At 45.9% G+C, this 13,049-nt stretch overlaps 3 protein-coding genes and 3 non-coding genes across 7 annotated transcripts; 4 read left to right on the top strand and 2 right to left on the bottom strand.

Annotated features, from left to right (window-relative positions):
• Positions 1–163: 163 nt before the first annotated feature.
• Positions 164–2,859, bottom strand: SURF6 (surfeit 6). The gene is made up of 4 exons (XM_048965914.1): positions 2,672–2,859; positions 2,093–2,308; positions 1,406–1,497; positions 164–989 (listed from the first exon to the last, which is right to left on the bottom strand). The coding sequence occupies exons 1-4, from the start codon at positions 2,763–2,765 to the stop codon at positions 321–323; spliced, it is 1,071 nt and encodes a 356-aa protein (XP_048821871.1). The 5' UTR covers positions 2,766–2,859; the 3' UTR covers positions 164–320.
• Positions 2,860–3,283: 424 nt separating this feature from the next.
• MED22 (mediator complex subunit 22) lies at positions 3,284–9,184 on the bottom strand. Of its 2 annotated transcripts, none has more exons than XM_048965921.1 (4): positions 8,999–9,184; positions 8,715–8,795; positions 8,170–8,378; positions 3,284–4,613 (listed from the first exon to the last, which is right to left on the bottom strand). In XM_048965921.1, the coding sequence occupies exons 1-4, from the start codon at positions 9,119–9,121 to the stop codon at positions 4,421–4,423; spliced, it is 606 nt and encodes a 201-aa protein (XP_048821878.1). In that variant the 5' UTR covers positions 9,122–9,184; the 3' UTR covers positions 3,284–4,420. The 2 variants fall into 2 exon arrangements, with proteins under 2 accessions (XP_048821878.1, XP_048821877.1); XM_048965920.1 differs by having other exon boundaries at positions 3,284–4,619; positions 8,999–9,182.
• A 38-nt stretch (positions 9,185–9,222) lies between these two features.
• Positions 9,223–12,928, top strand: RPL7A (ribosomal protein L7a). Its single transcript, XM_048965919.1, has 8 exons — positions 9,223–9,332; positions 9,791–9,911; positions 10,336–10,485; positions 10,834–10,974; positions 11,321–11,400; positions 11,717–11,847; positions 12,239–12,308; positions 12,760–12,928. The coding sequence occupies exons 1-8, from the start codon at positions 9,330–9,332 to the stop codon at positions 12,862–12,864; spliced, it is 801 nt and encodes a 266-aa protein (XP_048821876.1). The 5' UTR covers positions 9,223–9,329; the 3' UTR covers positions 12,865–12,928.
• LOC125702774 (small nucleolar RNA SNORD24) lies at positions 10,193–10,267 on the top strand. The gene has a single exon (XR_007380697.1). It is a non-coding gene; the product is annotated as a small nucleolar RNA SNORD24 (small nucleolar RNA).
• LOC125702773 (small nucleolar RNA SNORD36) lies at positions 11,087–11,163 on the top strand. Its single transcript, XR_007380696.1, has one exon. It is a non-coding gene; the product is annotated as a small nucleolar RNA SNORD36 (small nucleolar RNA).
• On the top strand, positions 11,557–11,629 carry LOC125702767 (small nucleolar RNA SNORD36). Its single transcript, XR_007380690.1, has one exon. It is a non-coding gene; the product is annotated as a small nucleolar RNA SNORD36 (small nucleolar RNA).
• Positions 12,929–13,049: the final 121 nt, after the last annotated feature.

Consider the following 13,049-nt stretch of genomic DNA (forward strand, 5'->3'; position numbering starts at 1 on the left):
GCGGAGCTCCGCCGCCTTAAAGAGCCCCGGGTGCAGCAAACGCCTCGAGCAACGAATTATTTAGAAACAGTGCTTCAGCAGGACAGGAAAACTAATCAGCAAATCCACACGAGTAGCTGCAGGTTTTTTATTATTATTATTATTATTATTGACTTGGGGAGAGGTGACAGTGACACCCCCAGACCTCAATTCCAGGCTGGGACAGCTGCAGGCTGATGTGCTGGAATGGCCCCATTAAAGACTGCCACAAAGAATCCCGTCAGCTGCCTTTAACTGCAGCTTCCACGGCCAGGACACAAGTCCAGCTGCCTCCTGGGCCACTACAAGCCAGCTTTTTTCAAGTCCTCTGGCAGAACACGACCTTTCTTCCGGGCCTTGGCTTTTTTCTGCTCAATTTTCTCCTTCTTCTTCTTCTGAATGTTCTTGCGACGCTTCTCCTGCCGCTGCTGCATCCTTTCTACCACTTTTTCTGTTCTCTTCTCCCACTGCTTTTGGCGCTGTGCTTTCCGCTTCTCTTTGCGCTTCAGAGCCTCCTTCAGGCGCTCCTCATCGTCATGGATCTTCACACCTTCTGCCTTATACAGAACGTTTGTCCATTTCATTTTCATCTCCAGATCCTGAGCTTTCTTCTGGTCCTTTTCCTTGAGCTCCTCCAGCTTATTCTTCCGAATCTCCAGCCTGCTCAGCAGCTGCTTGTAATTCCTACCTGTCAGAGGAGTGATTTTCCCCTTCACTCCTTTCCTCTTCTCTTTCTTCTTCTGGATCTTGTTCAGCTCATTCTCTTCATGCACTTTGATCCTGTTGAAGACAATCTCAGCTTTGCTCTCTTCCTTTTTGCTTTGTGGCTCTATAGGTACCTCCTCAGTTTCTTCCTTCACTGCTTTTGCCTTCATCTTCAACTCCTTTCTTTTGCGCTTCTTTCTCTCTTTTTCATACTTCCTTCGCCGCCTCTTCTCCAGGACTGAAGGAGGCAATTCTTTGGTATCATCCTAAAAAGGGCAGATATGAATCAGGAGATAACACAGAGATAAAAGTGGGATCTGCTTAAGGTCCTGATTTCAAACTTTTCCCTAGAAATGAAGTATTTAAGAAGCAACCAGCTCAGCTTTCAGACACCAAATGCAGACAGTAAATGCACTTCAAGCCTTTCACTCTCACCTAGAATCCTGTACTTAAACTCCCCTTGCAGATTTCCAGTGCCTTTTCTGCACTCCTCCAGCCCCTACCTTTCCACATGCATTTTTCTGGACCCCAGAAAATAAACAGGATTCCTTGTTATTCCTTAGGGAATGGAATTATCTCCAGCCCTAAACCTTGGAACATCACAGCTTCCAAGGCATGTGGTGACTTAGGGATGATTCACACCATACCCACATGCACAGTAGGGTACATGGGGTTCTCATACCCGCCCAGAAGCTTCTTTAATCTTCTCATGAAGTCTCTGACGCAAGAGATTTATTGCAGAAAAAGAAGTGGAACCACGTTCACTTTTGGCATCTGAAAATGAAAGGAAGAAAAATACTTAAAATACAGCACTAGCTACACTGAGGAATTTTCTATAGCTATGGGAAAAGCTATGAGAGTTCTTTAGGTGTTACGAAAGGATGCAACGAAATTCCAATGAACCCAAGAGCTTCTATTCTTGCTGGTTTCTTCAGAATTCTCCTTTTTCTATCTACATCATCATTCAACACTGCCAGCCCAGAGTGGCCTGTGATATGCCTTGTAATTCCCAAACAAAAAGGGGGTAAACACCAATGGAAACAAAGATGCCAAATACATCTTTCCACTCAGTTTGTGATCAGGGTTTCCTTATTTATAATGAAAAGAGGACATAAGATGATATATATGCACTCATGAAATAAAACCCATTAAAAAAAAAAAAAAAACAAAAACAGCAATTCATATGAAGTGCTCATACTTCTAGAGAGCCCCCCAGCGGTCACACTGCATACTTATGTACATGGAATAAACTCAAGTGTTTTCAATTGAACTGGATTTCTTAAACGGTTTCCAAATGATAGGCATGTGAACCAGCTGAAACGTGGCCGCCTCAGCTCACTTTAACCACAGACAATTCTGCTATTCTTACCCGTAACAGAATTCTCATTTTGGTTCTGCTTAACACCCACTGGAAGTGATTTCTTGGCCTGTGGGGCTGCTTTCTGTCCTGGAGCAAGTTTATTAGTGTTAGACACCTCTTGTTTAACTGCAGGAGAATTTGTCTTCTCAACTTGCTTCCTGGACTTCCTTCTCTTCTTTTTCTTGAGCTGCCTGCCAGCATCATCTGGCTGGCCTGGCTTCGATACTAGGAGGCAAAGGAAAAAATATACAAACCAGGACATCGCCCCCATCAATAACATTCAGGTACAGCAGAGTACTGAGGTACAACCACGCTGCACAACATTGTAGTGGTGCTTAAGAATCTTGAAGAGTTATCCAAGCAGAGCCAGACGTGCTCAGCCATTTTAGCAATAACCGCATTCACTTGCGTGCCATCCTCACACGTGTAAGGATGGATGAGAACGCTAACTTCGAGCGAAGAAACCCCGTATCACAGGTTTTGCTTAAAACCACCACAAACCAACACACCCCACCACACACCATCACCCGGCGGAGGCAGACACGCCGCAGGCCCACGTTCCCACACAGGAGAGAGTCGCAGCCTTACCGAACTTCCTCTTCCGCGATTCCGGGGCGTTCTGCGCGCAGACCTTCCTCGCCAAGCCTTGCAGGTAGGCGTCCTGAGCGGCCAGGCTGGACATCGCCGCTACTCGCAGCGGGCGGCCCCGAGAGAAGCGCGGCGACGGAAGGAGCCCAACCGCCGCGCACAGCACCGGAAGTAATGTGAGCGAGCCGGAAGTTAACACTTCGCCGGAAGTGACGCCATATCTGCGCGACGAGGCGCGAAGCCTCAGCGCAGGGCCGCCATCTTGCTTTTGCCGTCCCGCTGCCTGCGGAAGGCCGCCCACCCCGGCTCCCCCGTCTGCCTGTAGGCTTGCGGAGCCGCAGCCCTCAGTTTGGGGTGGTAGGGCAGGACACGGCCGGACCGGTTCTGCAAACACGAGGCGAAACGCTACGGGTGGTTCCCAGACAGCTGCTCTCCCAGAAGCTTTGGTGCTGTTCCAGGTTTATGATGCTTTGCAGGGTGAATAGGAGTGCGTACACGGCACAAACTGCAAGAGTGGCGATTTTCTTCAGGCCATACAGGAACGCTCATCCTAGCACCCATTTGTGCTTCACGCTGTCAGAAAAAGTTGCAGCTAAAAACCACACAATTCAGTGATATTAAAGAATTATTTATTAAACCACCTAATTACAAAAAGGAAAAAAATAATGGAATGGAAGGAAAGTAGAACAGAAAGTACACCAAACTCACATTCTCACAAACAAGACATTACGGCAGAATGCTGGGGAAGCTCTACTGAACTGTCTGTCGGTAATACAGCTGCCATAGCCACATTTCAGCCCAACTCTATTCCCTACAATGCACTCTTAGGGTCAACTCAGAACAACTGCAGAGATAAAGGGCAGAAAAACCGCGCTGCCCAACAGCTGCAGACAAAGCACCAAGATTATCTGGAAGGAAACTGAGCAACCCCCTCTGTTCCACACACCTAAGTTGTCCAAAATTTCATTAGATGAAGCTGTTCAAGAATACAAACATTAGTTCAAGCTATGTTAATAGAAAGCTTTGTGTAACCATTGGAATCAGCCTAATCAAAGTGTGCTCATGCTTCTATCCGTAGCCTTCAGCAAGTCACATTATTAACACCTCAGTCTGATTCTGTTTGCCTTCTGCTTCCCAAAAGGAATAACACTGCTTTTCAATACAGGTCTCCTGGAGAGCCTCCTCTTAAACGATTCACAGCAAAAAGTTCAAGTTTGTGAAGCACTTTGACAGTGAAGAATACTGAGTGAAAAATACTGCAGGATTCCTACTTAAGTGTTACAGGTTGTCTGATGGCATCCTGAGAAAGCTTTAAAGCAGCCAGAACATCACTAAACATAAGAAATTGAGTAAAGAGGCCCAGAACAGTTACTATCCTCAGATTTGGCTCAAGTTTTCTAAACCAACCAAATTCAACTACCAGCACTCCACAATGTACTTATTGTGAAATTCAAATGGAAACAAACACTAGTTTTCTACTCAACTCCACATGTAACTGTCATGGAAAACCAAACTTACCTCTAAGTTGTTAGAATAATCAGCTTTGTATTCACTTATCACTTTAAGTGAGAGGAACACTCATGGCAATGTCCCAGGCATGGAGAAAGCACTGTGGCTATCCAGTGAGCAGAAACCTGCAAATACAGCTCCAGTGCATTGTCCCGATGGGGAGATGCTTGCTCAGCACAGCAGGTGGAAGACTTCTTCAGTGCCACCAGGAGGAATGTGTCCAGCAGCAAAGAATCCTCTTCAGGAGTGGTCTGTCGGGCCTGCCCCATGCCCGTTCACGTGGGGGTGTGATGGGGTTGAGCTCTGAGAGGTAGCAACACTCTGCTCTGCTGTGGCAGTTGTCAGAGGCATGGAGAGGCTTTCAGGAGACAGCGTGTCAAAGTCTTCCCTCCAGTAGGCTTCGCACAGTGGTAGATCATTGCTGTCACATAGACTGTAGCTTTCCAGAACAAAAAAAACAGTAAGGAGAGGCAGCAAGTACAATGATAAAGGAGGGGAAGGAAAGAGGAGAGGGAGAAAAGCAAGACAGAAGCAAAGCATTAAGAAAATGGCAAAAAAATGTTCATGGATATATGGCCTGTGTTCACATCCCAAGTCTTGTGACACTGTTTTTTCCCCAAAATACCCTGTAAAGGCTGGTTTTGAATCTTAAAGGCTTAGTAAGGATCAGGGAAATTTCAAAGACAAAGCTGCTGCTACAAACTGAAAGAGTCTCAGCTGTAATCCAGACACTACCAGTCCATACATAGATCTGGGCTGAGGTTCTGGCACCCCAGAGACAGGAGTTCTACTAGTCTGAGTGAGGCACAGATCATTTCACTAGGAGTCACATAACAGCCTATGTGAGGGAAAAACAAATACAAATCGTGCTCTAAATTTAAGCCTATTTACACCCTTACCACCTCACTAAAGTGTCCCACAGAAGGCCTTGGTCTTCTTTTGAAAATCCCCAGCCTCTGAAGCACTGACAGCAGTACCACAGTCCTCACAAAAGCAGCTTACTGGATTGGACTCCAGACTACAGTATGAGATGATACAGCAGTGTGGGAAAGTAAACAGCTGTCTAAGTCTTGACTGTGGTCTGAGGAAAACACAATGTGGAAGGGCAAAAACTAAAAAGGAAAGCATTGGAAGAAACTGGAACAAAAACAGAACAAATTCCAAAGAGAGGAAGGAGCTGCACACACGAGAGAGACCCCCAAGACAAAGTGAGTGCTGGAGCAAAAAGCAGCTTGTGGTTGGAGTAAAACAAACCCAGTGGGTCAAATGATTTTGTTGTTGCAACTTTATTTACATTTTTTTTTTACGTATGGACTTGAATAGTTGCATTGCAAAGTACTTCAAGTGCAGAAATACGAGACACTTCAAATTGCACAAACATGAAATGCTGAGATTTAAGTCCACACTCAGACAGCTCCTGTGATCTCAGAGGAGGGAGCAACGGAACATAAATACAAGTTTGGGGTTTAGAATGAGGAAAGGCAAGCTGGACTTGGGGGGTTACTGCTTTGCAGAATAAACACACAAAGCGCCAGTTGCAAGCACCAAATATCTGTAGTGTTTTCTGACAGCATCACCCAGTCGGCTTCGTACCAGAAGTGGTAAGGCACTACCACTCAACCTTCTGCTCTGTCCTTTGAGTGAAGGTTTCTTAGTGTGCAGAAGGGACTTCTCTACTCCCCTCAGGGAGCACAGCAATATCTGTGCACAGAGAAGCAGCTCTAGGAAAATACTCAAACAGAAATTGAAAGTGAAGATTCCCACTCAGCTTTAGTTTCATGGACCCATGGTGGTGGCAATTGCTGCACAAGACACTCCCTTTTACAGTCCTTCTACAGCTCTTGGGAACAACACACAGGAAGAAAGGAAGCATGGGGCAGCCTACAACTCTGCAGCACCTGCAGGTACGCTGCTCCAGGGAGCCCACTTTTCTACAGCCTTCCCTGGAGGGACAACCTGACAACCTCAAATAAACTCACCAGCAACCTTTGGGGAATCTGGGGCATCAGAGAACAGTTTGGCAGGATGGCTGTATGGAACCAACATCGTGGCCTCACAGGACTCTTTATAAATCCTGTGGGATTAAGCTCACAGGGAAGTAATAGGGTACAGAGAGGAAACCCAACCAGGCTCCCAGGTCAGCACAGAATGCCCACTTGTGGGCAAGTTAGCTTTTGCATTCATCACCAGTTAACCACGATCAACACTCTAAGGCTATGTGACATAACAGAAACCCTTTCCCCACATTAGGCAATAAAATTTCATTTAAAATATCGTAATATTCTGATTATAAAAGGACTCTCAATAAATCATCATTTCTGTATTTACACACATAAATTCTTTGGTGCAGAAAAAGACAGGAAATAGCACAGGAAAGTAGTTAAGTGCTAAAAGCAATGGTTAAGTGCTACATGGTGTGAGGTTTCAATAGAAGGATCATAGCTCTGTAGACAAGCCAAGTCTCCTCATCTCATGATCACCCTCACAAGAATGAAAACAAAGGCAGATCCACTTTAGGTGTCAGGAAAGAAAGCTGTTTGTGCTTAACATCAGTTCTGCTGTGAAGGATTGCTTCAGGTGGATGCAGCGCCAGTCAGGTGAAGAGACCATGCCAGCGTGGTCTGAACTCCTCAGCTCAGAACACAAAACCACTGAGACACGGCCATGGCAGCCTCAGTGTGAGAGCAGCACCTCTGGCACTCGCGAGGCACTTCACTCCACACTGCCATTCTGGATGCAGCTTCTGGCACGCTGCAGTCTGTGCAGTGGATGCATCCCTGACCTGCTAAGGCCAGGAGTGGTGCTGAGGTTTGTGATCATCACTTTTCTCTGAGGCACTTCTAGGATTCCTTGCCACAGCTCCCTAAAAGAACTAAGTAAAGCTGGAAAGACAACTCTAAACTTCTATATGTTCTTAAAACGACATAGCTGGTTCTAAGCTATGTCAGATCAGTACCTTAAGTCTTTAAGAACTCTTTAAAAGACTGCTCTTAAAATACATTACCCATAAACAATGGCCTAACTGCCAAGTATAGTGTGCAATTATTGTTTTAATTGACTTATCTGGAGCTACAGACACTCCGAATGTTTAGAAAGAGAGGAGAGACAAAAGTGGAAAACCTGGTCACAAGAATTTTTAGTAAGATTTTGAAAAGATGAGCTTTTGTTTAGAATTCACTCCTTTATTGCACTGGCTTCACTTAGTTTGGACAGTGCAACCAAAATAATCTGAGTCTCAGTTATTTTATCCTGCTTTCATTTACTGCATAATCAATTAGAAGTGCTGGAGTGCATGACAAAAAAAAAATTAAAAAAATAAAGTGTCTGAATTATCTAAAGCCTGTTTCCTATGCAAAAGTCTTTTTAAAATCTTAAAAATTCCTCAAGCAAATCGCTAATAAATCTTTCATAAAAAATCCTATCACAGTACTTCATAATTAAATGAAACTGAGCATGTAATCTCTGCTCATTTCAGATGTTCACCTCAAAAAGACACCAGGCAACTGGGGCAGTGGACTACAAGGTAAAAGGCACACTGTGTGAGCAGGTCACTTGTGAAAGAACTTGCAACAAGGACATGGAACATCAGCATCTCATTTAAGATCAGCACCCAGCTCAGCAAGCTAGTTCTTCTAGAGAGAGATAGAGACTCCTCCAGAAGGATACCACCCCCTAAGGAAACTGATTTTCTGCAATAATTTGCTTAGGTTTCCTTTGTCATCATCTGTCACCTCTAGCCAACCAAGGCAGGCACCTAGAGCTGGATGCTCAGAATACTTCTTCCAACATGACACTTCTACCCTGCAGGATATCTGCAAGAAAGAGGCAGTTGTTTTAAACTTTAAAGAGTTTGACCAAATTAGGAACAGAAATGGAATTTTGTTGGGAACAGTCTCAAGACCTACGCTATAAGCACTATTTGTTTGTTTGGACTAACTGCCCCAGAAGGGCTGGTGTCATTAGACAGAAGTCCACTGCCCTATTTGTACCTGGAAGAGTAATATTCTTCTTCTAGCTCATACAGGTCAATGGAGATCTCATCCCGTAGCGCAATCAACTTCTTGTCACATTCCTCCTGCAAGCTTCTCAGCTGCTGGTTGCGCTGGTTGATGGCCTCATTTACAGAGGGGAAATCATTGAGGATCAAGAACTGCTTCAGGTCAGACACCAGTTTCATCAAGGACTCACCAGCTCGAACCTTGTAAAAGGAAGAAAAATCACAGATAGTATCTTCAAACAGGACTTTATGCCAGTTGTAATACAAGCACCCCAAGCTGCTCCTCCTGCTCAATCCCTGACTACACAGGAGCTCCCCCAGCAGGTGAGAGTTCCAACAGAAGCCGGTAGCTGACAACACAGGCAAGCAAGCTTTGCCCCACAGAAAGGATTCACCACACCACTGCCCCAAATATCAGGTCGCTCTTTTGGCAGCAGCCCTCCTGAGTGCTATAAAGGCTTGTCCACATACAATAACAAACCAAACAGCTCCTGAACGATGCGTCCCTAATGAAGTGAACATGAAAGCACTACTCACAATGTTTGCAGCTCTGACATGCATCTCATAGTTATCTTGTTCACTCTGGGTTGCTCGAGAGACTTGAGTTTCATCCTCAATCTAAAGACAAAAACGTATAAATTCATCTTTATAAACACAAACGCAGACACACAGCTGCTGCATCACAACGCATTTCATTTCTTTCTACGCCAATAATCCCTAGGCTTTAAGCCTAATCGCTCAGCTTCACGATGCCCACTGGACTCTGCTGTCCACACCCTACCATCAGGCGTTCCGGTGCTCCCTCCGCGACCCTGACTCACCTTAGCGGTCTTAATGATCTCGGTGAAGTTATCCATAATGGATTTGACATCATCCTTGAGGCGCTTGTTGTAGGACTGCAGCAGGGTCTCTTTACTCTGCGGCAGCACTCGCTGCTGCGCCATGACCGCCTCCTCCCTTCCTACCGCCTCTTCCGGTCCGTCCCGTCCCCTTTCGGTCCCGCCTCTTCCGGCTAACCCCTTCCGGTCCTGCTTCTTCCGGCCAACCCCTCCTTTCTGACCCACCTCTTCCGGCTCAACACCTCGCGAGATTTGGTGCCACATAGATATTCCCCAGCATGCCCTGTTCCGCCTTTTTTACTATACATCCAAGATGGTGAGCGGTAGCGGGCCGTGGGACGGGGTTACCGGCATCCAGCGCCATCCGCGCACCTCGCTGCGCCGCGGCGCTCTGTGAGGCGGTGCGGGTGCTCAGCAGCCTTACGGTGCCGCGGGGGGGCGGCTCGGCTCAGGCCGGGCCTGCGGGAGCCGAAGCCGGGATGGGGGAAGGCGGGTCTGGGCCTGCGCTCGCTCGGTGGGATGGGAACCGGGCAGCCCTGCGGGCCCCGGGTGCTCCGAGGGAGCAAATCGCTGTTGTAAATCGGGTCATCTCGTAAACGCTTTTAGGTCACATTGAAGGGTTTGTTCTGGTCTCTTGCTGGGTTGGGAGGCAGCCGGATTTGTTCGTTGTTTTAAAAGCATCTCTTTGGAGTGGCAGGCACGTTCTTAAAGTGCATTAAGTGTTAAAAAGAAAAAAAAGTTTGAAAAAAATAAATACGTGTTTGTTATTTGCAGCCGAAAGGAAAAAAGGCCAAGGGCAAGAAGGTAGCACCTGCCCCTGCTGTAGTCAAGAAGCAGGAGGCCAAGAAGGTTGTCAATCCCCTCTTTGAGAAGAGGCCCAAGAACTTTGGCATTGGTGAGTAAGGGGATGCACAGAGTGCTTCAAGGACTGTGGTTTATTTTGTTGCGTGTAACTGTAGATAGAAGAGCATTGTGATAAAGCCATGGAGTGGAGCAAGCCATAAAGGCAGTTGCTTTACCACCATCAATGGTAGAGCTGTACTCCATTTGGTATTGAAGGTAGCTGTGACAGTTTGCCAAGCTAAAAGATTTGTGTTGTATTCCCGTTGTGATGAATCTTTCACCTGTGATGTGGTCAGCTAGTTCAGGTTTCTGTAACGCTGCTTTTGTTACCTGTGCAGATGATGTGAAAAAATACTTGCTATCTGAATGGCAGTGCTGACATGCATAACCACCAAGATCTCTGATGCACCCTTGCCTATTGCGTGCTCTTACTGTGTGAACTGGGAATGGTTTTGAGTTAAAGCCTGTATTTCTAGGACAGGATATCCAGCCCAAACGTGACCTCACACGCTTTGTGAAATGGCCCCGCTACATCAGGCTGCAGCGCCAGCGCTCCATTCTGTACAAGCGCTTGAAGGTGCCTCCTGCAATCAACCAGTTCAGTCAGGCTTTGGACCGCCAAACAGGTAAGGATGTGACCTACCAAATCTTTTCTGACTTCTGTGATGGTTGATGTGTGTGTGTGTCAGGAAAGAGACCAAAATAAGACTTAAAAAATTAATAAATAAAATAATAATCTGTGATGTGTCTGGGAGTTTAGGGAGGCTTTAATGATGGCTGATGATCAGCAGGCTTGCTGAGTTTGCTGGCCTAAATTACTGTTCTGAAAAGGGAGGTAGGAAGTGTCAGAGGTTCTGCTTAAGGATGCAAACCCAGAATTCCTCAGCAGGTGCTTCTTGGTGCACTTGCGTTCTTTAAAAGGCAATGCTGAGATTTCCAAGTTGCTTTACTGATTAGTTCATGTTCACTTCTAGCCACACAGCTTCTGAAGCTGGCGCACAAATACAGGCCAGAGACTAAGCAAGAGAAGAAGCAGAGGCTGTTGGCTCGTGCTGAGCAGAAAGCTGCAGGAAAGGGAGATACTCCAACTAAGAGACCACCAGTTCTCCGGGCAGGTAAGTGTATATGAACTTCCCTACTTGCATACATGGGAATGTGGTCTTTTGGAGATAAAATGGATGAGAAAAGTTGGTGCTCTGCTCCAGCCAAATAGGATTGGACATGCTATGGCAGTGATGTATGAATTTCTTCACCTGAACTCAAAGTGAAGAGTGAAATAGACGAGCTTTTTAACCCTGAGCTTTAGCAAATTGTCCATGGAAAATCTTCTCTGTGCTACTGAATGAATATGAAAAGTTCTCATGAAAGGTGTGCTGTGAAAGCAGCAGATTCTGTGATGCTTACATGAAAGCTCAGGTAAAGAGTCTGACTTGAAACAGACTTCTGTCATTTGTTTTTTAGGTGTCAACACTGTCACGACTCTGGTAGAGAACAAGAAAGCTCAGCTTGTGGTGATTGCCCATGATGTAGACCCCATTGAGGTAAGCACACCCCATGGTGCATGGAGAGGCTGCCTGTACAACTGCACTTGAGGTTAGGAGTGGATTTGGGGTGAGAGTGCATTTTAAGACAAACTTTCAACTTACAAGAACTCCAATGCATATTCAGTTTTCCTGGACTAAGACCGAGGCTTGGCCTTGCCATGATGTATGAATTTCTTCACCTGAGTCAACAATGAAGAGCAAAACGAGCTTTTTAACACTGAGCAATTGCCACAGCCCAGGCCAGCTGCAACACCCCTCCATGTCCTGGCAGTGATACAGCACACACACACACACACACTCTTTCTCTTTTCAGCTCGTGGTTTTCTTGCCTGCTCTGTGCCGCAAGATGGGAGTGCCGTACTGCATCATCAAGAGCAAGGCCAGGCTGGGGCGGCTGGTGCACAGGAAAACTTGTACCTGTGTTGCTTTCACCCAAGTTAACCCGTAAGTATTCTGATTTGCTTCGCTGTAGTGGAGAAAACAAACTGCCCATAAGCCTAGATCATAGGGCAGATGGATGTCAAATCTGAGTTTGTGCAGTGTAAAGAGCTACAACTGAGTTTGCATGAACTCTGTCACCTTGTATGAAGCAGTCTGTCAAATCCTGAAGCTAGAGATCACTTTAGCTTATTCAAATGGGTGTGTTAATATTACATGTATAAGCTGAACTATAAGCACTGTAAGTTCTACAGCATTGATGGTTTGTGTGATTATCCTTTTGTTATACTTAACCTGAAAAATGATGTTGGTATTATGAGCTGCTTAATTCCAAGACAAAAGACTTAACAGAAAACATGAAACTGGTGCTCTAAAGAAATGCAACTGTCCCCAACAGGGAGGATAAAGGTGCACTTGCAAAGCTGGTGGAGGCTGTCAAGACCAACTACAATGACAGATATGATGAGGTAAGATGTGTGGCCCTTGTCTTTCAGGTTCATACTGGGAATATCCCCAGTAGCTTCTCACTAAGATGCAGATTGCTGTTTTGGAGTGAGATCAGTTCAGAGCCTGTTGGGTGTAGATTGTATCTAGGGTTTTTTTTAGGTATTCAGATTATTTTCCTGCTGGTGGGATACAAGGTGAACACTGTCACCAGCTTAGAGGCAAATAGAGCTAAAACAGGGAGAGGGGTGTAGAGAAATCTACTTCAGCTAGACTTGATTCCATCCCTGAAGTCCTGAAATTAATGGGATGACAGGGAAAAACTTTACACTGTCACATCTGTGCTGCTCCCAGAATGTAATTCACTGCTTAAAAACCGTGTGGGAGTTCCTAACTGGGGGGGCCTCCAACCCTTGTGCATGAGGAGCTCAGCTGATGGTACGAGGGCTCTGACTTGTTCTCCCTTCTTTGCAGATCCGTCGTCACTGGGGTGGCAACGTCTTGGGTCCAAAATCTGTGGCTCGCATTGCCAAGCTTGAAAAAGCAAAGGCTAAAGAACTGGCTACTAAGCTGGGCTAAAGATGTACTGATTTGGTACCATGGTTTGTGTACATAAAGAGAATAAACCCCCAGATTAAATTGCTGTGGTCTCTATTCATGAGGGTTGCAGTAAGTGGGTCGCAAGCGATTGTTGCCTGCCTTCTCTATTTGCCTACAACAAAAGAGTTGGATAGAACAGCACAGAAGGCTGCACAGATTATTAC

Source organism: Lagopus muta, chromosome 19 (assembly GCF_023343835.1).
Source record: "Lagopus muta isolate bLagMut1 chromosome 19, bLagMut1 primary, whole genome shotgun sequence".
NCBI classification, from domain to species: domain Eukaryota; kingdom Metazoa; phylum Chordata; class Aves; order Galliformes; family Phasianidae; genus Lagopus; species Lagopus muta.